The following is a 21,479-nucleotide window of genomic DNA, read 5'->3' on the forward strand; positions in this document are numbered from 1 at the left end:
TCTTCAGCTTGCTTGATCTTACTGAAGTTAATCTTTCGCTTACTCTAGGAACGTCTTTGTGGGACGTGCCAATCTCAGGATTCCGGTGTGAGTCTTTGTTAATTGTGTTTAGACATATTCGAGGGTAATTCCTGTCGTTCGTACTGAAAAACTATAAAATAGTAGAATTATTATTGAAAATGAAATAAATTCCTCTACAATTATTTTCATATTTAACTTTTGCTTGTATTTAATGACATTTGGTTATTTTTTTTCCTCTATATTTTCATATTAAGCATCATTTAAATGCGATTTTTTCAAATTGATCAAAATTCTTGCAAAACATAAATAAAAATTGTTCAATATATATTGTAGATTTTTATTTTATTTCCATTTTTTAAAACACGTTCATATATAGGTATACACACACACACATATATATAAATTTATAAACTTTGAGCCATTAATTCAATAATTTCATTTGTTGGATCATCATCATGTTTAGCAGTTTCAATATTTGTTAAAACTTTTTTAATACCGATATTGAAATGAGGAATGATTTTGGACATTTCATTCAAAACTTTAACTCTATTTTGATCATCCAAGAATTTTGTGTCTATCATAATATTATTGAATTCATCAATGGTAGTAATATTTGGTACTGCGATTTCATTATCAAAACAACTTAGAATATCCATTTGTTGTAAAACCGTACGGTTTGTAGTGGTGGTCATTATTAAAAGACGACGATCTTGTGGAGGTTTCCTCTTTAAAGCGACTTTTAAAACTTGCAAGATATTATTTGAAAAACGAGGACCAATGGGGACCCAATCGACTAAAGTCTCAATGGAATCTATGACTAGGATATTCAAAGGGGATTTATAAGCGTCTCTAAAAGTATTATCGATGAATGTGATCTTTGCAGCTTCAGACATACCTGAAATATCATTTGGAGAAATCAATCTAATGAATGGGAATTGAGAATTTAAAGCGATTGCAGCAGAAAGAGCAGTCTTACCTGAACCTGAAGGACCATGAATTAATAAAGAAACCAATCTTGATTTTTCACTTTCTTTAACTTGACGAACATAACGATCACCATTTTTCAAAATAGAATCTATTTTTTCTGAATATCTAATGATTCCACCTTCTACACAGGATTTCAAATCTTCTTCACTAATCCCAAAGGCTGGAGTAACTTCTTGTAAAGCGTTGAGGAAATCGGATCTGGTGACTTTTAAGTTTGCAATATCCTTTGGATTCAATTTGGTAGAAGCTTTACCTATATTTACTGTCTTGTTGATGGCAAAGGAACTTGCACTTTTGACAAGACCTTCGATTTCCGCACCTGAGAAATTCTTGGTCAAAGAAGCCAATTCTTTTAAATTGACATCTTTATCGATCATATTATTTTGTCTCATTTTTTTGGTTTGGATTTCCAAGATTTGTACCCTTCCCTTTTCATCTGGTAAATGGATTTCGACTTGTACTTCGAATCTCCCTGGTCTTAACAAGGCGGAATCGATCAAATCTTTACGGTTGGTCATACCGATGACCAAGATATTATTCAATTGATCGACACCATCCATCTTGGCCAATAATTGATTTACGACATTATCACCTACACCAGTACCATCACCTCTTGAACCTCTTGATTTGAAAACCGAATCTAATTCATCGAAAATAATGATATGAAGGGAAGATTCCTCACCCTTTTGTTTATACTCTGCTTCAGCATCTTTAAACAAGTTTCTAATATTCTCTTCAGATGAACCAACATATTTACTCAAGATTTCGGGACCATTGACAATCTTGGGTTCTTTGGCATTTAACATGGTACCGATTTTACGAGCAATTAAAGTCTTACCAGTGCCCGGTGGACCATAAAGTAAAAGACCTTTAACATGAGATATCCCCAATTTTTCAATGATTGCTGGCGGGAAGATTCTTGAAGCAAAAGCTCTTCTAAAGATTTTGGTGAATTCTGCATCTAACCCACCAACACCGAGATCTTCGAATTTGAAATCGGGTCTGATGACAGCGTCTGATCTTGGTCTTAGAGAATTGGACGATTTCAAGTTGACAAGACCATCTTTACCTTTGAAGAAATTAATCTGTGTTTTTTTGGTGAGAATGCCCTTTGCGGAGAGGTTTGTTGAGATTGGAGTTACGGGTTCTATATCCGAGAAATCTATGGATTGGATGGAACGTACTTTTAAATCAAAGATATGGTTTTTAAATTCGAAAATGATATATTGAGTTGGAGAGAAGATTTGAGTGTCGAAATTTTTCAAGAAATGAGTAGCCAATTCATCTTGATCAAACATGGTGGGGACGGCTTTACCCTTTGATCTGAAGTTGATTTCCAAATCGATGTTGCCCAAGTAAGAAGGATTTCCATGGTTATAACGGGTCAAGTCGAATGGTTGGACGTTGACATGTTGATTCAAAGACCAACCACCCCAGGTTCTTTGATTTCCGTTGAAACCAATGGATCCTGGTTGCAATTCGTTTGAAATCTTTGTGGTGAAGACATAAGCGTTGTCGATGATTATATAGATATTATTGGGGAAATCATGGGGGGAAACTGCGACGACGTTTGTTAGGGCGTACGAATTGTTGGGACAATTGACTACGAATAGTTGACGAGGATGGAAGTCTACGACATTGGACATGTCTGGTGGTTGAGAGACAGGGTGTTTCTGTCCTAGTAGAGGTAATTTGAATTTATCCATGGGAAGCGGGAGGGGCAGCGGGAGGGGCAGGGCAGGGGCAGTGCAGCAGGCGAGGGTGCGTGTGCTATGGTATGGACAGAGTGAAGAGAGTAATAGCAAGTTGAAATAATTTTTTTATCTTGTATTTAGCAAGGAGACGCGAGCTCGCGAGCGCCAGCTCGCGAGCGCCAGCAAAAGGAAAGGGAAAAAGCAAGGAAGGAAAAGCAAGGAAGGAAAAGCAAGGTGAAAGATAATGCATTGCCCTTGAACACACAATAACAAGAATCAACAAAGCCAGACAGGCCACATACACAATAGCACATTGTCATAATGACATCATATTAAACTATCGCATGGCAGAGCATTATTGCAGCACACTGCACGCACTGCACGCACTGCACGCACGGCAATCCACAATCCACAATCCTAAAGCTTAATAGATGAGGCACCTTAGATAATAAAGAATTGCAGATTCCCTGTCCCAGACATTCGGCCGCAATTGAGCAATTTACAATGTGAATTTGCAATCGCAGTCGCCACGGCTGCTGGAAATAGGAGAACTCTGAGCACCAGCCGAGTAAACAACGCCGGTTTGCGCCCGATCTGGGCGGATCGGGGAATATCATGGAGAGCTAGATCTTCCGTGATCTCCTGGCATCCCTGATATTCCCCGATCCGCCCAGATCTGCCAGATCAACCGCCACAATGCCTCTCAAATACCCACGGCAATCCCGCGGCAATCCCGCGGCAATCTCGCAGCAATCCCCGGAATCTCGCAGCAACTCCCCGGAATCTCGCAGCAATCCCCGGAATCTCGCAGCACACTCTAAGTCCGTCCGTCTTCCCCGTGCCTGGCACACAAACCTTATTCCAGACCCATCCCAGTCACACAGGCACGCACGGCTGGTATCGCAGGCCAGAACTCGCCATGTCCACAAGAGGCAACTATTGCCGGCCAGACACGGCTGCAGTCCCCGTCGGTGGCACCACCCTTGCGGCACGTAACGGCCGGAGTCGCCGCACCCGCTGCGCCGCCGTCTGTGCGCCGGGCATTCTGCGGCTCATGCCCTGCGCCGCCGCCTGTGCGCTGCCCGATCCGGCAGCAGGAATGGGCGATCTCGGCCGGAATGGCGCCGGAATGGCCGGCCAGCCTTTTGCGCGCATCGCGCCCTGCGTCTCGTTTCGCCTGCCCCTCGCGCCGGAGATAGCGGACGCGGTAACGCCGGGTGGGCCGGTCGGCCGGATACGGGCGCGGGAATGGCCGCCCGCACGGCACATTGAATCCGCGGCCGCAGCGGCCTTAAGGCCGCTGCTGCGGTGTTGCCGTCGTGGCCACGGAGTGTTCTGTGCGCCGGGCCTGCACATAGCGGTATGCCATTCCGCGCCGGCAGAGGTTGCGTGCTGCTACGCAAATGATGCTGCAATTGCAGTTGTACAGCTGTGCCAGATATCGAGTATCCAATGTTGATGTATCTGCCCATTGCCCCTGCCAGGCACGCCGATTGTCAGGTATATAACGAACGGCATTTGCCAGTAGTGTGCTTTACCGGACCCCACGCCCACCAGCCATGTCTCGTCAATTTGCGCCTGCTTCCACGTCTGCTAATGCTGTTGTCACTGCTAGTGCAGCAGTTGTAAATGTTAATGCGAGTGCAAGTGTAAGTGCAAGTGTAAGTGCAAGTGCAAATGCAAGTGCAAATGCAAATGCAAATGCAAATGCGCATGCATCCACAAACAATACTTCCATCGATATCTTCAAAGATTCGTGCAACAAGTGGGGTCCCAAGATCGAGGCGTCGTTCTTGAACGCCCTGAGAATCATACTCAAGAACGGCACCTACAAGATCAAGCTGCTGGACAAGAACTACGGGAGGAACGAGCTGATTTCCATCTTCATCAAGTACCAGACGGGCGAGACCAGGACCAAGAAACAGATCTCGTCCCACATCCAGGTGTGGAAGAAGACGATTCTCAACAAGTCCAACCACGGGCTGATTTTGAACAACAACGACAAGGAGATTCTGAATTTGATCGAGGACGGCGCCAACCAGTCCAAGGAGAACATCGACCGGTTCTACTCCATCTTTGAGCATATTCTAGCGATGGGCTCGTCCAACCCGGGTGCTGCGGCTGCGGCTGCGGCTGCCGCCGCCGCCGCCGCCGCTGTTACGTTGTCCCCAGCTCACTCGCCCCCGGCAACCTCGCTACACAAAGTAACTAAACCTCCCACATCCTCCACCACTACTCTGTCACCAATCTCTCCTTCCTACGTCCATCGCCAACTCTCTGCCTCGGTTGTCAGCAACTCTCTCTCGGCTTCCTCCTCTTCCTCCTCAATCTCACCTTCGTCCTCTCCAACTTCGCCATCCACAGTGTTGCCAATGATACCCACAACTTCCTCGTCTTCCACCACCACCACCACCACCACCACAATATCAACACCAAGAGGTCTCACCATCTTGCCCAACCCTTCGGCAACTGTCACTGCGCCTCCTCCTTCCACAACCACCATAATAAGAAACAATTCTCTACCCAGTGGCAACACAACCACAACTTCTTCTTCTTCTTCTTCTCCTCAATACAGACTCTTCCCCAAGAGAGTCTCTCTTCCAATCTGTCCTTTACAAAAGGAAGCCTCAGATATTCCGGCCCAACCTATCCCATCTCCTGCCGCCACATCGGTCTCTACTTCTTCTGCCAATTACATCTCCACCACTACTTCCTCCACTCAAATTAGACTCCCCAGTATAAACAATAGCAACACTTCTACACCAGCCGCATCCACTTCCAACTCAAACTCTTCTACAAACATCCATCTACCTACTCCTGCAATTTCAAGAAATTCACAAGAAAATATATCGAACCAAAACTTGAGTGGTCTTTCAGATTACCATTATGCTGCAAACACTCCCTCTGTATCAACACCACCTACAAAGAGAAACGCTCTAAGTTTCATAATAAATGAGAGATCTGACTAGTTCTCTTTCTATGTTTAATATATCGGGCCCTGCAAGCACTTCCCCCTACTTGTCTACCCGCAATTTTTTTTTTTCTCCCTCTCTCTCATGCGCATAAAAGACATCTAATTACGTTAACTTGCTACATTAATAATTAGTCCATATTCTATATATTCCGTTTCATTTTCAATTCTTTAAATACACTTTTTATACTTATATATATATATATATTATACTACATTTTCATCTATTTTTTTTTGCACTTGCATTTGCATTTGCATTTGCATTTGCATTTGCATTTGCGTTTACCCCTGCCTCGCTAACTAATCCAATGGCAATTGGCCCTGAGCTTTCGCTCTTGCACGTGCCCGTCGCTCTCTTCTCAATCGAGTTTGCATCATCGAATATCCGGCCCTTCGGATTATCGTATCAATCAATTCAATACTTAAATTAGGATATTCATCAGTAACACGCTCATATAATTGATGGATCAATTCTGTACGATATTCTTTTGATGTATCTTTGATCCATGTTTTTTCTCCAATCGGGAATTTCAACTCTTCTCGTAATATACAAATCAATTTTTTTTCAATTAAAATAGTCTCCTCTTTATTTTTCAAATTTAATAATTCCGTAAGTTTATTGATAGATAATCTAGATTTCGCAACATCATGCTTCGTACTATCATGATCTTCTATTCCCCCCTCAACTTCCACCTCTCTCTCCATTTCACTATCACTATCACTACTACACATTGTTTGATCACAAAACATTTCTGTATTTATACCATCGATTTCAACACATCCTTTCTTCTTCTTCTTCTTCTTCTTTTTCTTGTCTTTATTTTTCAACTCACTATCACCTATATTATCCAATGAAAATAATATATCTTCTTTGACTATCTTTTCTTTTTCTTTATCCTTCCCCTCTATTTGTCCCTCTTGATTCACTTTTTCTTTCTCTTTCTCGATCTCCTCCTGCTTTCCTTTAGGTTTTCGCTCCCCCTTATCCTTTACAAACGGATCTAGATAGTAGTTCCGTTCTTTATTATCACGTTCTTCTTCATATGAAATAGGTTGTTCAATAGTTATATAATTAATATCCATTTTGGCTTGTTCATTTGCATTTGATATAAACGTTTCTCCCTCTCTTTCTGTCTTTAATTTTTTTTTCTACATATATATTTCACAGAACTTTTTTTTTCAAGAAATAAATTAAAAAAAAAAGAAATTATCGGTTACAACTCCGATACGCTTATTCTCAATCTCCTTATACAATCTCATCTATACAAATGCGCTATACAATCTCGTTATATAAACTCGTCATGCCTCTTATACAATAGGTTCAAGTGCTTCAATAGATACTATAGAATTCCCTCGAATCACACTTTGTGCTCCCAACGCGTTTTCATTCTTGTCTTTACTCACTTCTATCCCATTTTCAATAACAACATTTAAAAAAATATCATACCCTCGTAATTCTCCTATAACTGTACGATTATTATTCAATTTTAAAAGAATCTTTCGATTCACATATTTCTTTAATTCAGGTGTGCTTACCATATTTATTTGCTTGATTTATTTTTTTTTTTTTTTTAGATACTTTGTGTTGGCAATTGCAAATTGCAAATTAGAAGTTTGAATATCCATTTTTTTTTTGTTTTTTCCTTTTTTATTCCGAAATGTTCGCCACCGTCATCATGAAATGATGATAACTTCATTCCAAGTTATAAAAAAATAGAAAGATCTGCAATCATAATAAAGTACAAGTAACCTTAACTTAAAGAAACCGCAGGCACTACTGCCGTCGCCGCCTAGTAGTAGTGTTTGATATTTCAATATTGCATATGTAGTATTAAAAGATTTACGACGTCATATTACACACGTAGCACTAGAGTATTTGGGAGACCAAAATGGGCAAAAAGAAATACCTGAATGTTGAAATCGTCATAATTGTCGGATATATGACCTTAGATCCGCCGATTGATAATCACTATTAAGAAACACAACATCCAGGCAAACATACCTGTATTTTGCTTGCTCGTCGTACCCATATGCCTTTGCAAAGAATGTTTGGGGTTGTTTATTTCGTATACCCTATTCTTTTTACCACTTTTACTTTCTACAACTCTTTGTGCTCTGTAACAATTTTTGACTCGTCAATTTTTTTTTTTTTTTTTTTTTTTAATCCATTTGGCAAATAGATTGATGCAACCATAACGTTTCATTTACAATGTATTTTACTCTCCCATTGATATCAGTTCGATTTCGCTCGATTTTGTAAAGTGTATCGTTCCTTTACTGTAGTTATAGAGGTTCCTTTAACCTTTGATCCGTCAACAGAGTTTCAGACACGCCCCAATTTAAGGCTAGTTTCTCTTTGAATCTATTGAAGGTCGTCATAGCTGAGTCATTTTTCTTTGCGGCTATTAGATACGAGTATCTAGTGAACAAGTCCACTATTATTAATATTTCATCAATGTCATCTTCCGACTCTGGTAATCCTGTTATGTGGTCAGCACTCATTATTGAATGAGGTGCTCCGGGGGTTGGAATAAACACATAGTTGCTGATTGAGTAATTAGTATTCTTATTTGATTAGCACACCGTGCATGATCGTAATACTACCTCTACCAAACGGTGTATTTGATTGAAGCTGTATCTTCGTTTGATGAGATTTATTGTCTCATTTACCCCATACATAATGGTCATTCCTAATATGTGTATTCCAAATGATCCATAGAATAATTTCTTTATTTTCACTAGGTATCCACAAGAAATTTCCACTGTATATTAGCGTCTTAGTTGGGTCCTTGTAGAGTAAGTCCTTGTATCGGATATTAATCCACTTGGAATTGCTCCATATTAATAATTTCTCATGTAATTCCTTGGGGAGTCTCGTCATATAGTCTATTTTTGAGTTCTTATATTTTTCTAACACGTGGATTCGTTGTTCTGGTAGACTAAAGAGCTTTCTTTCATTTTCCCTATCTTTACTTCCGTTACCCTATTTTGAGCTTTAAAAGCTCCACACTGATTAATCCTCCTGTCGCGTATCTAGAGGCATCAGTGAATATCACGATTGACTTACCTGGTTCAAAATCTTCCAAATGGTAGGCAGATCTGTTAGTGTTTGTTTAAAATTTTCAAATTCAGTTAGAACTTCTAAAGGCATAGTTATTTTTCCTTTCTTTTGTAAGATTTCATATTCCTTAATAGTTTGATATGTGTATTGGAAAATAGTGGCAAAATTGGGTATAAAATTACGCAGAAAATTGGCCATTCCCAATAACGACCTAAGATCCTTAATTGTTCTGGGAATTGGTAAGTCCCTTATGCATTCAACATGTCTTGGTAACGGAGTTACTCCATTTTCTGTTATTTTGAAACCTAGGTATTCTATTTCCTCTTGATTAAACTGGAGTTTGTTTGCTGAAAATTTAATACCATGATTTCCAAATGTTTGTATAATCTAACGCGTAATATCGATAATTGGGTGTTCTGGGGCCTTGATCAAGACGTCATCAACATAGATTATTAGATATTGTTGTAGATGTGCTAGCGTAATTTCTCTGAGGTAGTGAGTGAAAAATTGTGGGGAATTTTTGAATCCCATTGGTGCTCTAAGGGGTCGGTAATTTTTATCTCCCACTCTGAAGCAAAGGTACTCGCTGGTTTTTGGATCTAATTCTACTATATAGAATGCTGATTTAATGTCGAGTACAGTAAATCTAGTTTTAGGTCGAGTTATCGCTGAATCGTAGAATTTTGGTAAATCTGCCTCTATGCTTTCCACGTATTGATATGCTTAAGCGTAATTTATTACCAACCGTAATTCTGTGGAATCCCTCTTTTTTACAAAAATCCTGGGCTTAGATATTTACAGTAACCTCCAATTTCTTCAATAATACCCTGTTTGACCATCTCTTGTAGTTGCGAGTCTCCGCGTTCCTTCCATTCCATTAGGACCCAATACCCTTTAGCATATAGTGCCTTGGGCTTACTCTCATTGAATTTGATGTATGTTTGGAAACTAGGAGACATTTTCTATTCTTGAAAATTTGGTGATTCATCACTTTACAACTTATACATATACATATACATATACATACATATATATATATATATATATATATAGAGAGCTTTGTAGCAATAATGCCAACACAAACTTATCAAAATTGTTTATAACAAGAAAAACTGAGTTGAGACATTAACAATATGTAATTATCATTTTACTAATGTTTTTGCTAATCGTGTCTTGAGATTGATTGTACTGTTACTGTCAACTGGAAGGAAGTATCCATTTATATATGCCATCACTTCCGATCTAAGTTACTAAATGCTAAACATAGACAAGTTATTAAATCACCGATTGTTTATCTCAACAACTAAGTATACCCACCTCAAATAATCTTAAGATAGTTGGTCTAGTTGAAAAATTAAAATGTATATTGGTGGATAGAATTCGTACAAGTTACAACGAAAACATTGAAGATTGGTAAAAATTACTTCTTCCCCAGGAAGCTGGCTACAATAACACCCGCAAAAACCTTCATTGATATAACTCCTTTTGAAATGTTCTATACTTACTATCCTAAACACACTGAGAGAGTTATTCTGCTAAATACTTAATTATTTTATCTAATTCATCAACGATTTATTTACAGGACCATTTGATAAAAATTTCTCCAATAAACTAATACAGAGTTAATTGTTCATACAGTTTAAAACTTTTAGTTTTTTTCCATGATTTGCCATAACCTTTAAACTCAGGTATTCATCATCAGCATGAATACACAGTGTATCATTATCTCTTAATACAAAATGCTGTGTGCTTATTTTACTATACGGCTGAATCTTAGTCAGCTTCTAGTTAAAAATTCTTATCACCTATCAGAATTTAACGTAAAGTATTAATCCGTAGGTTTCTGTAAGATCTTTCTTCCACCTTTAGTTTTCTGGTAAGTAAAATAATTAAGACATTGACGATTCAAATTTTGGGTAATAATTCTTCATTGAGTTCGGGAATTTATTCGTCAAGAGGTTCTGAGTTTCTGGTTTAGCCTATTATCTCCAAAATATTGTTTTTGAAGACCAGAAAGAATAAAGCTACAGATTATTATTTTTTACTATTTCTAAAGGCTTTCTTTTAAAGATCTCAGTAAGGTGAGTTATTCTAATAGTGAATCTGTTGAGCGTAAAATATTACGTACTAAGTGATATTTTTATACAACCTACATTTCTCGGAATATAAATAGAGCTTGTTTTATATACTTCTGTAGTTTTATATACGTATTTAGCTGGAGGAGGACAATTATAAGAACAGTTAATACCAAAAAGATCCGACAGAATCACAGTCATATATAGTCTATACATAGTACAGCCATATAAATTGCGCAACCATATTGTGTTATAATGATATTCAGAAACTAGAATTTCATTTCTCAATAAATTTGAAAAATTAAAATTTGTCAATTTTTATTTGAACATAAGTAAATATTTTTACTATTACTCCATTTGATGACCATTTCTAAGGCACTACGGTTTATCACCGGTTAAAAATTCTCTTCTACGATATACTACATAGATAGATCAATTTATTATTAACAAGCCGCAAAAAACCCTCAAGAAGTTATTACTTGAGAATACCCTTTCTACATTTTTTTTTATTTTTTTATTTTGTATTAATTTAATTTTATTTCGTTATATTTTCCGTTTTTTTGGTTTTTTCCGATTTGTAACTTTCATCGTATTGAATGTGGGAAATCGGAAATTTATAATATTTATTAGCGCAAGAAATGTTGAATTTTAAGGAGAAGGGATAATCTGAAATTATTTTAATAACTTTAAATGTAAATATAAATATATATGTATATAATATCGATAGATACATATGAACATGCAAAACTACGTACGGGTATGATTATGGGAATGAGATTGATTATGGGAATGAGATTGATTATGATTATGGGTATTGTTGTTTGCAGGGGAATTATTGTTTGCAAAGGAATTATTTGTAGGGGAATCAAGGTGTGTTGTATTAGTTTCTTCGCGGGAATTACAATTTGATGAATTATTTGAATTATTAGTACTTGTATAATTATTATTAGAGAATAAACTTAAATATGATCTTGAATATGGTATAGGGTTCATGTTTGAATAAAAATGATAATTAGATTGAGAATTAATAGGATTATTAGATTGAGCTTTCTCTTCAACAATTGAAGGTAGAGAGCGAATGATATTTTTTTGACTTAGTGAAGAACTAGACCTATGATGTCGATACGGTACAGAATTATTATTAATTGGAAAAGAACTATTACTGGAAGTTGAGTTTTGTCGTATCTTCTCATTCTCGTCCATCTTTCTTGTTGTTGTATCAATAGAAGTTTTCATAATTTCTTTACTAATCTCTTCCATCAAATATTTTTGAATGTTCAGTATCATTGGATCATTAGTCATATCTGAAGGAGGCCCTTCAGCTTCAAATTCTATCGTAGCAAATCTACCTGGTGCAGAAACTATTTCACGTAATTGTGGTCTTTCTAACCGTTCTTGCTGGGATTGAATCTTTTCTAAATCATAATATTCATTTTCAATAGCTTCATGAGTCTGTGTAGCAAATTCATTGTGGAATTGATACCTTGCAGAATCGAATTGAAATAATTGTGTTTCTGATTTTGACATTTGAAGTTGGGTATCTTCTGTATTTTGGTCGTTGGATGTCTTATTATCCTCATCTATAGCCTCGAACTTTTCTGAATCTTCTTTCCCATCAAAACTTGTTAGGTCAAGAAAATTCATTTAATTACTTTCTTTATATCAATATAATAAAAAAAAATTGTGATTAATCCTTCTTTCTCTATCAAATTTGTCATAAAAACAGAAATAAAACAATGTAAAATGAAATAAAAAATATTAAATGTAAAAATAGAAGTAAATAAATTAAAAAAAAGAGTTAAGTATTGGTATATTATTCAGTAGGTATTATAATTATGCGAAGTACAGTAATGGTATCCAGTTAATATTCATTCTTCCATAGCAAGTAGAAACGTAATAAAAGTAGACAGCAAACAGTTTAGACGTTTCAGTATCAATATTATTATATAGTATTAGGTTTGAAACTCTATAACACTATGCGGAGTAAAGTGTGGATACTGTAAGTCTTAAAACTGTAATAAGGATGCGGTGTAGCTTATTGACTGAAATAGCTATTCAAAAAATGATACTTTTTCAAAAAGTGACATAGCAAGAATACTGCATGTTAAAGTAGAATGAAACAGATCGAGAAATGAATCTATATATATTATGTATATTGTGTACATTGAATATAATTTGCGCTGCCCTGAGGTGCCCTGAGGTGCCCTGCGTAGCTCTCGGACCCCACTGCGGGATATATATCACATCTATACAAACACATACGCGTTAGAGTATATATCATTATATAATGCATTATCGTCCTTCGAGCCTTCTATTTTGATCGATATGTATCGATTGCTTCCTAATAGTGTTGCTGCTTTGGATAAGCAAACTCCTGCTGCCATAATCCAATCAGCCCTGCCGAGCGCCTCAACCGATTTCCATCAGCTATAATTAGCTCACCATCGCACACGCTCTAACTTTACCTCCATCAAGCTCCACCACCACTTCTCTAAACAGGCCCCATGTTAAGCCTAATCTTCTCTATCATAACCTCTTGAATCCAGCGGCTTTAAACATACCACCAACAAGCCTAGCTTCAAACTTTACCATCCTGTTATCCCAATACTAAAACTGCAATTATTACCAGACCGTGATTACCATGAACAGAAGGATATTATATTGCTGTTTCTGTTTCCACTACCATAGCTATTATGGTGCCAGAACACACTATTTTTTCTTTCACTCTCTCGAGCCCATCGCCTCAGACAGCGTGGCCCAAAGTGGTAACCACTTAAGTTTTCCCCTTCCGGAGCTCTTTCCCGAAATGGCATCTTAAGTGCCACTTGCTTTAATTGGCTCTGCCGTGTTTGGACGCACTACATCGTCACAGAGATATGCCGCACGAGTGCAGAGATCGAGCAGGATCTGGCCTGTCCGGGTGTTTCTCTGCATCGCCAGAATCAGGGCCTAAATCGGCAAGTGTCTGAGGGGCCTATATTGAGTTTCCCATAGCAGTAACAGCGGGCATTTGGCTCTCTAGGAGACGAAGTGGCTGTAAAAGGGTCTGTCTTTTTGAAATACAGGTTAGGATTCTTAAAATGCTCCCCTATCGGAGGCAATTACAGAGGATTCGTAGAGACTGCTCAGAACTCCTTGGAGATCTAAAAATAGCCATCTTATCTAAGATGTAACAGGTAAGCGGATTATATATTCGAAACGTTCCATCAACAACGCTTGAAATTGAAACGCTCTGCTTATGACATTCGAAACTTTCTACTTTTGATACTCGAAACTTTCCGTCTGTGACACTCGAAACTTTCCGTTTACGATGTTGGTGTTATCGTCTTTATTTTTTTAATTAATTAATATAACACTGATTTATACAAGTATCAATAAATTTTGAAATTATCTTTTGAATTACAAAACATCAAAATAAAAGACCTATACAAACGAGCAGAAAAATTGAAGTATGTTCTATCTATTTTTATAAACCAATGCTACGAACGTATCTATGTAAGGCAATTTATCCAATTGTTTCATTCATAGAGATCTGGCGACTTCTAAACCGACTTGTCTTTAAAGGATTACCGTATTCATCAATGGGTTCCAAACTTTTCCCTTCATCTGGACCCTCCACCTCTCCATTCTCGTAATTGACCTCGGGAAAGGATGACATCATCTTCCCTATCAATCCTTCTTTCATCTTATGATACTCTAACGTGATCGATTCTTGCAACTTCTCAGTACTCAAGCCATAATCAACGTCGTCTTCTTGATAATTCTCCGGTATATCATTCTCGACGATATCAACAACCATAGGAGTCCCATCGTCGTCATCATCAGCTTCTTGTTGTTTTGTTTCATTATTCGAATTCAATCGGAACTCTGCAATCTCGTCTTTCAATTCCTCTACTTGATTATTATAGTCTTTAAAGTCTTCTAATTTTTCAATCAATGTACCTGGATCTTCTTCTAAATCTCCATCGTAAATACCTAAGGAGTACGCCCGTACCATGTCATCGATATTATCACCAAGTGCTTGATAATCAATAGTCGGCAACTGTTTTATGCCTTTATTCTTTTCTTGTTCTTTTTTTATAATATCATTAATCTCTTCGGGAAATGATCCTTGATTGTTGTCAGTATCATGTTTTGAAGGCTTAATAGTTTCTTCAATTTCGTTATCTGATTCGTCTAATTGTTTCAAGAGTTGTTCTGTGGAATTTTGAGGTGTATAGTTACTTGGCCTAATAAGAGAATTCATCTTCTTATTAAATTTCGATAGCTTCGGCGGGTTGGTTTTACTTATGGAGGGGGTTACAGTATCTTCTGTAACAATATCTTCAACAGCTTTTTCAACAATAGTATCCTTGATAGTTCCCACTATAATCGTATCTTCAACCGCCCTTTCAACAATAGTATCTTCAACAGCTCTTTCCATAAAGCCATATTTAACTACCCTTTCTACAATAGTGTCCTCAATGGCTCTCTCTACTTTAGTATTCCTGGTAGGATTTTCAACAATATTATCTTTAACAGCCCTCTCTGTAATAGTATCTTTGATAGGTCTTTCAACAATAGTATCCTCAACAGCCCTCTCTATAACAGCATCCTCAACAGCCCTCTCTATAACAGCATCCTCAACAGCCCTCTCTATAACAGCATCCTCAACAACTCTCTCAGTAATGGTATCTTCAATAGGCTGCTTTTTAGAAGAATCCGCAGAGGTTCTTTTACTTGTATCTGTTACTTTATATTCTACAATATCGTTGGATGTAATATCATTTCTTTCAATAATGTAATTAACTATTGAATTTTTGGAAGCATTACTACTAATTTTATCCCTTGAATTTGTTGAAACAGATGGGTCTGTAATAATTCTATCCTTTTTAAATCTAGACACTCTCTTTTTCTTATTTTGCATTTCTTCTTCTTCGTGTTCAAGTTCTGCTTCGACAACTTTTGAATATTTATCATGGATTTCTTCAGATCTTTTAACACCTAATAACTCAGCAAATAAATCACTATCGAAGTCATCTTTGGTTAATATTCCCTCATGCGGATCAATTTCATAGGTCATGGATCCACTATTGGAAAATCTTGGGAAATTATGTGTATTTCTCTTTGTTTCTGATTTCATATTTTCAATTTCATGAATATCTAATTCTTCAGCAAATGCTACACTTTTCTTCTTTTCAGTTGTAGTGATATTTTCAGATGAAGCGTTTACTGAGAGTGAACTTGATTTTAAGATGGATTTGCCAGCTTCCTTCTTAGGTATTGGAGTTACAGGAGTCTTAATATTTTCTTCATATTTTACCGACTCTTCTTGATCAACAATTTCCCCATCGTTAGAAGTCCTTGCCATTCTTAATTGATTAATTTGATCCATAAACGAGTTTCTAGCAAACCCAGGAACTGTAGTAAATCTTGCCGGCTTATCATAATCATAATCATCACCAAAACTAACTTCATCATCATCAGCATCATCATTATCATTTCCGTAGTCATCATATTTTGAATAATCAAGACCCCTATATGAATCCATATCATATGCAACATCAGCAAGATCAATTTCACCATCTTCTAAATTATCTTGCTCATCCAATTTTTCAACCAAATCTGCAAACGTGTACATTTCGTTTTTAGATATGCCATTGAAACTATTAATATTATCACTATTGCTATCATTTTCGTCAATATCGTTATTGAGGTCATTTTCCGAAACTGTCAAATCTGATGATTTTGATTTATCTTGTAAGGTAATATCTACGACTTCTTCTATTTTTGGTATTTTCTTGAATTTCTTTCTGTTTTTTTTGTAATCTCGATTCAATTTCCCTCTTAAGTTTTTCTCAAAATAACTTTGCTTAGCTTGCTGAGGTAAACTTTTATCATTACTAGATATTGTAGCATCAGTAGATCCATCTAATATTCTTTGTTCTAATTCTGCTACCTTTTTCTTAGAGGAGGCATGAGGTGTCACTGAACTACTAATAATATTGCCATCATCATCCAATTCTTCCCTAATTTCCATCGGCTGAAATAATTCATCACCTTCTTCATTTGCCATTTCATAATCGTTATCGAGCTTCTTTTCTTCTGCCTTTTCTTGCTGAGAAAACATCTGCATATCACCTAATGCCTTATTACCTTCTTCTATTTTAGATGTAAATTGGTCAATAGCTTGATTTATTAAATAAAGTTTGTTTTTAAGAAAATCCAGAATTTCATCTCTTTGTTTCTCTACATAATAATCATAACCAATATTTAAATAAAAGGTATCTTCGGAGACAATAACTTCTCCAAATACCATCCCCTTTCTTTCCTTTCTATCATCGATATCACCAGTGGCCTCTCTATCTATAAAATGCTGGCCAACACTATCCAAAATAGCATTATATTGAACTTTTTGTTCCTCTAAGAAAGATTTCTTATCATTAAGATTTGATAAAGTCTTGGTAATTTGTTGTTCAAGGACATCCATATTATCTATAAAATCCTTCACTAGTAGTTTAACAAACAATACGGACTTATAAATTTCAAAACAGAAATCAATATCATATCATTTTAATACTATTTTAATATTTTTCTTTATTAGTCCTTTACTAATCTAAGCTCATCGCTCGAATTACAGCGTTGCTTTTTCTTTTTCTTACAGAAAATAGTCCACGTGCTAAATTACTATTTTGGGAAACTCATCATACAGTCGGAATTTAGACGGCTTTTGGTAATACGAAGAATGTCAAATGGAATTCAATTTAGTTTTCCGGGTGACTACACTCTTGCATTGTGCATTTATTAATTTCATTTTATAAGATCAGGCTAGACCTGTTGAAGAAGGAATAAGGAACTTGTAAACTAAACCATACACGCATACAAAAAACAAGAAGACAAAAAAAATGTATAACCCAGTTAGCTTAGAGAATGATATTATGCATCAACTCATGCTACTACACAACTAATAGTGCTGACGTTTCTGACAAGAGAATTTAAGCATTCACTTATACCACAGGATCTATGGGGTGACATTCCATCTTTCCGAAACACCATCGCACAATAAACTTTTACAACCCATTACCTTTCGAAAATAACAACTTATAATGATATTATACGCTAGTTTGTGACCACCAAACTCACCAATCGTGAATCATCTGAAATATGACCACAACACACGTGACTTCCACGTGCTTTTGTCCGGCAGGGGCCATCCGCGGATCCGGACACCATTGCCCGGACAGTGTTTTCCGGACATCGAGAAACGAAAAAAAACAAAGTGTCCGGCCGGATAGCGAGTTTTCAGCTGCTTCGTTATCCTACACGTTGAAAAACAGCCACGGATTTGCCGTTAAAAACAAGGTGCAAAAATAGCAAAAAAACTATACATATTCCTGTGCACTATTGGCCAGGTTCCATAGCCGCTGATATTATCACGGGCACCCTCGACATTAGGTATTCTAATCTGTGTGCTGCTGTCTTTTTGGTCTTTTTCTTTTTCTACGTTTTCTGTGTCTTTTTTTTGCCACCCCGTGGATTCGTTCGACAGAAAAAAAGTGTCCGGAAATACCCTATTCAACGCGTCGTCTCCCGGACACCTGCACGTGATACAACAGAATATCCATAATTAAGGCTTCAATTGCTTTTATTTGGTCCTTTATTTTTTTCTTTTGCTCTTAATTCTTTCATCGTTTTGATCTTAATAGATATTTTTATTTTATTTTATTTTATTTTTTATTTTTTTGTTTTGTTTTCTGATACATTTTAAGCTGATATGTCTACTTCTGCTGCCGCTAATGCTACTGCACAAGGACCTGCCGGCCACACGAAGAACTTAAATACTGCAGCGGCTAATACGAGGTTTAGACACCGAAAAATATCAGTTAAACAACAATTGCATATTTATAAGCCATCTGACCTTAAAAATTTAGACGCCGAGGAACTTCAACAGAGAGATGTCATTGATGTCGAAACAGGTGTTGAAAAGAATGAAGAGAAAGAGGTTCATTTACACAAAATTTTACAGAAAAAACAAGTAACTACTGCTAAAAAAGATTATATCCCAACCCCTGATGCATCTCATATATGGAAAGGGTTTGAGCAATTTTACCAGGGGAAATACAATTTTCCAAAGACTTATATCAAATTTTCTGCTACAGTAGAAGATTGTTTTGGGGCCAATTATTTCATGGATGAAATAGACGAGAAATTCTTAAATGAAAAAGTTAATTTGAATATCAATGATGATGATAAAGATAAATTTCTAACAGAAGATGAATTTGAACTATTATGCTCCAATTTTGAAAATATCATTCATGAACGACAACCCTTTTTATCAATGGATCCTGAAACTATTTTAGCATTTAATGAAATAAAACCATCTCTTCTAAAAGCTGATTATAATGATATATCTTTGAAAAAAGAATTAGCTAAAGATATAGGCATTAATGATAGCGATAAGAATACAGACCCAACTGTAATACGAACTCAATTCGAACCAATTAATGAAAAAACCGTACGACCTTTGCCAGTATTAGTAGAGAAATTTGGTTCTAAAGTTTACGAGCATTGGAAAAATCGTAAAATTCAAGCAAATGGTAATAATATTTTCCCAGAATTAAAATTTGAAAGACCTGACGAAAAGGATGATGTTAACCCTTATGTTTGTTTCCGTAGACGTGATGTTAGGCATCCAAGAAAGACAAGACGTATAGATATCTTAAATAGTCATAAATTAAGAATGATCCATAAAGCATTATTAAATGCGAAAGATTTGGCATTGCTAGTGGCAAAACGTGAAAATACTAATTTAAATCTATTGCAAAATGAGAAAAAAATATTTACTGAAAGACTCGAATTGAAGAAATTAAAAAGATCTCTTAATATAAAAGGTGAAGATGATGATTTGATTAACCATAAACGTAAAAAAGTACACATCATCACAACACAAAGGAGAGAACAAATGGCAAGACAACAGAGAGAGGATGAAGAAAAGAAAATTTTGGAAGCTAAATTAGCTGCTGATAACGCAGCAGCGGTCGAGGATGTTGACGAAAAAACTACAAAAAAGAATAAAACAAAGAGTTCTAAAAAGGAATCGTCAACCAAGGCAGCTGCCGAAAAAGTACCTAAAATACCTGCCGAAAAGATTCCAAAACCAATCCCTCCTCAACCACAAACTGTCACCTCACACGTTTATGTTAAATTACCAAGTTCTAAAATCCCAGATATTGTTTTGGATGATGTTGAAAACTTATTATTCAATAAAGAAAGAAATGCAAGAAAATTTGTTCATGATAGAATGGAAAAGAGAAGACTAGAAGATAAACATGCATATTTCAATCTTACTGATGATCCATATAACCCAGTGTTTGAGATTCACATACCAAAGGGAGTACAATCATCTAACGTTCCATTCTCTTCAATTACATCATCAAAATTCGAAATCCCGAAATCTTATTACTCACCAGATTTACACGATTGCTTAAATGGTAGTTCAAAAGATATTTATGCTTTTAAAAGAAATGGTGAAAAAATTTCAAGTAAAGAAAGTTATAAAATTAAGAAACCAGAGATTTATGACCCATTCGCAACTAAAAACAATCAAATTCTAACTAAGGAACATCCTGTCATGTTTAGATCACGTATTGGCCGTTGTGGGATCAAATATATTGACCGTAAAATAAATACCAGTGTTGCCAATTCTAGAGAATCTGAAGCAATATTCACTGAATTTTTTGATTTTGATGCTATTGAGAAACAAGAGAGTAATTCCAATGATGTTATAGATGTCTATGAGTCTAAAATGGATGAATTAGTGAGATCCCATGATCAATGGAAGTATGATTCTACTTTTAATGAGTATGGTGCCAAGTTTTCTTCTGAACCTGCTACACTAAACCAGATTTCCAACGAGACTCAAGTTATTAGATTTGGTACAATGTTAGGTAGTAAAGCATATGAACAATTACGTGATATAACATTGAAATATCGTCAAGAATACATTAATAAATTAAGACAACAAAAATTGAATGCTAAAAAGCTAAAAGCAAACACGCCATCCGTTACTATAAGCTCGAATGGCAATTCAAATAGTATTATTGCCCCAAATACACAGAAAAACCAGCAGGGATCCAATAAAGGTGCGAAAAATGTATCCAATAGTACAGATAATAATTCGTCACAAAATAATGATGAAAATAAAAGTAAAGAGAAGACAAACAATAAAACAACCTCCGACAAAACAAATAAAAAATCTAACACTCCATCAAATCCTTCTACGATATTACCAAGCACTAATGACATTGCTTCAGATAATAAATCGTCTTCCCCCAGCAAATCTATTGGTGATGAATCGGTGCTAAAATCTACTGTAAATAATCCTCTTTCAAGTTCTCCATCTAAGAGAAAGAAAAGCGCTGGCACTGGGAGCAAACCAAGTTCAAAAAAGGCATCTACAAGTTCTCCAACAAAAAGTCAATCTAACTCTACTAAGAGTTCTCCAAAAAAAATTCAAACCAATCAAACAAGGGCCGGAAGCCCTACTAAGTCTAATAAGCCAAAAACCATTAAGGAAGAAAAAGAGAGTGAAACTAAAAGAGATCAAATACCTATTTCTCCCAAAAAGACTTAGTGGTATCCTAAAAAGATTTGTTGCTTTATGCTAATTTATTCTGTTGATGTTGTTTAAT

At 36.3% G+C, this 21,479-nt stretch overlaps 8 protein-coding genes across 8 annotated transcripts; 3 read left to right on the forward strand and 5 right to left on the reverse strand.

Annotated features, from left to right (window-relative positions):
* Positions 1-425: 425 nt before the first annotated feature.
* On the reverse strand, positions 426-2,714 carry SEC18 (AAA family ATPase SEC18; the record flags this gene model as incomplete). The annotated part of the gene is made up of 1 exon (XM_004181737.1): positions 426-2,714. One exon carries the CDS (start codon positions 2,712-2,714, stop codon positions 426-428), a length of 2,289 nt encoding a protein of 762 aa, XP_004181785.1.
* A 907-nt stretch (positions 2,715-3,621) lies between these two features.
* Positions 3,622-4,161, forward strand: TBLA0G03300 (uncharacterized protein; the record flags this gene model as incomplete). Its single annotated transcript, XM_004181738.1, has 1 exon — positions 3,622-4,161. The coding sequence occupies one exon, from the start codon at positions 3,622-3,624 to the stop codon at positions 4,159-4,161; it is 540 nt and encodes a 179-aa protein (XP_004181786.1).
* A 100-nt stretch (positions 4,162-4,261) lies between these two features.
* TBLA0G03310 (uncharacterized protein) lies at positions 4,262-5,671 on the forward strand (the record flags this gene model as incomplete). The annotated part of the gene is made up of 1 exon (XM_004181739.1): positions 4,262-5,671. One exon carries the CDS (start codon positions 4,262-4,264, stop codon positions 5,669-5,671), a length of 1,410 nt encoding a protein of 469 aa, XP_004181787.1.
* Positions 5,672-5,973: 302 nt separating this feature from the next.
* Positions 5,974-6,756, reverse strand: TBLA0G03320 (uncharacterized protein; the record flags this gene model as incomplete). Its single annotated transcript, XM_004181740.1, has 1 exon — positions 5,974-6,756. One exon carries the CDS (start codon positions 6,754-6,756, stop codon positions 5,974-5,976), a length of 783 nt encoding a protein of 260 aa, XP_004181788.1.
* Positions 6,757-6,981: 225 nt separating this feature from the next.
* On the reverse strand, positions 6,982-7,212 carry SMX2 (mRNA splicing protein SMX2; the record flags this gene model as incomplete). Its single annotated transcript, XM_004181741.1, has 1 exon — positions 6,982-7,212. One exon carries the CDS (start codon positions 7,210-7,212, stop codon positions 6,982-6,984), a length of 231 nt encoding a protein of 76 aa, XP_004181789.1.
* Positions 7,213-11,556: 4,344 nt separating this feature from the next.
* Positions 11,557-12,336, reverse strand: TBLA0G03340 (uncharacterized protein; the record flags this gene model as incomplete). Its single annotated transcript, XM_004181742.1, has 1 exon — positions 11,557-12,336. The coding sequence occupies one exon, from the start codon at positions 12,334-12,336 to the stop codon at positions 11,557-11,559; it is 780 nt and encodes a 259-aa protein (XP_004181790.1).
* Positions 12,337-14,314: 1,978 nt separating this feature from the next.
* Positions 14,315-17,278, reverse strand: BUD27 (prefoldin-like protein; the record flags this gene model as incomplete). The annotated part of the gene is made up of 1 exon (XM_004181743.1): positions 14,315-17,278. The coding sequence occupies one exon, from the start codon at positions 17,276-17,278 to the stop codon at positions 14,315-14,317; it is 2,964 nt and encodes a 987-aa protein (XP_004181791.1).
* A 1,284-nt stretch (positions 17,279-18,562) lies between these two features.
* On the forward strand, positions 18,563-21,421 carry EPL1 (Epl1p; the record flags this gene model as incomplete). Its single annotated transcript, XM_004181744.1, has 1 exon — positions 18,563-21,421. The coding sequence occupies one exon, from the start codon at positions 18,563-18,565 to the stop codon at positions 21,419-21,421; it is 2,859 nt and encodes a 952-aa protein (XP_004181792.1).
* Between the last annotated feature and the right edge of the window lie 58 nt (positions 21,422-21,479).

The sequence above is a fragment of the Henningerozyma blattae genome, chromosome 7 (genome assembly GCF_000315915.1).
Source record: "Henningerozyma blattae CBS 6284 chromosome 7, complete genome".
Lineage (NCBI taxonomy): Eukaryota > Fungi > Ascomycota > Saccharomycetes > Saccharomycetales > Saccharomycetaceae > Henningerozyma > Henningerozyma blattae.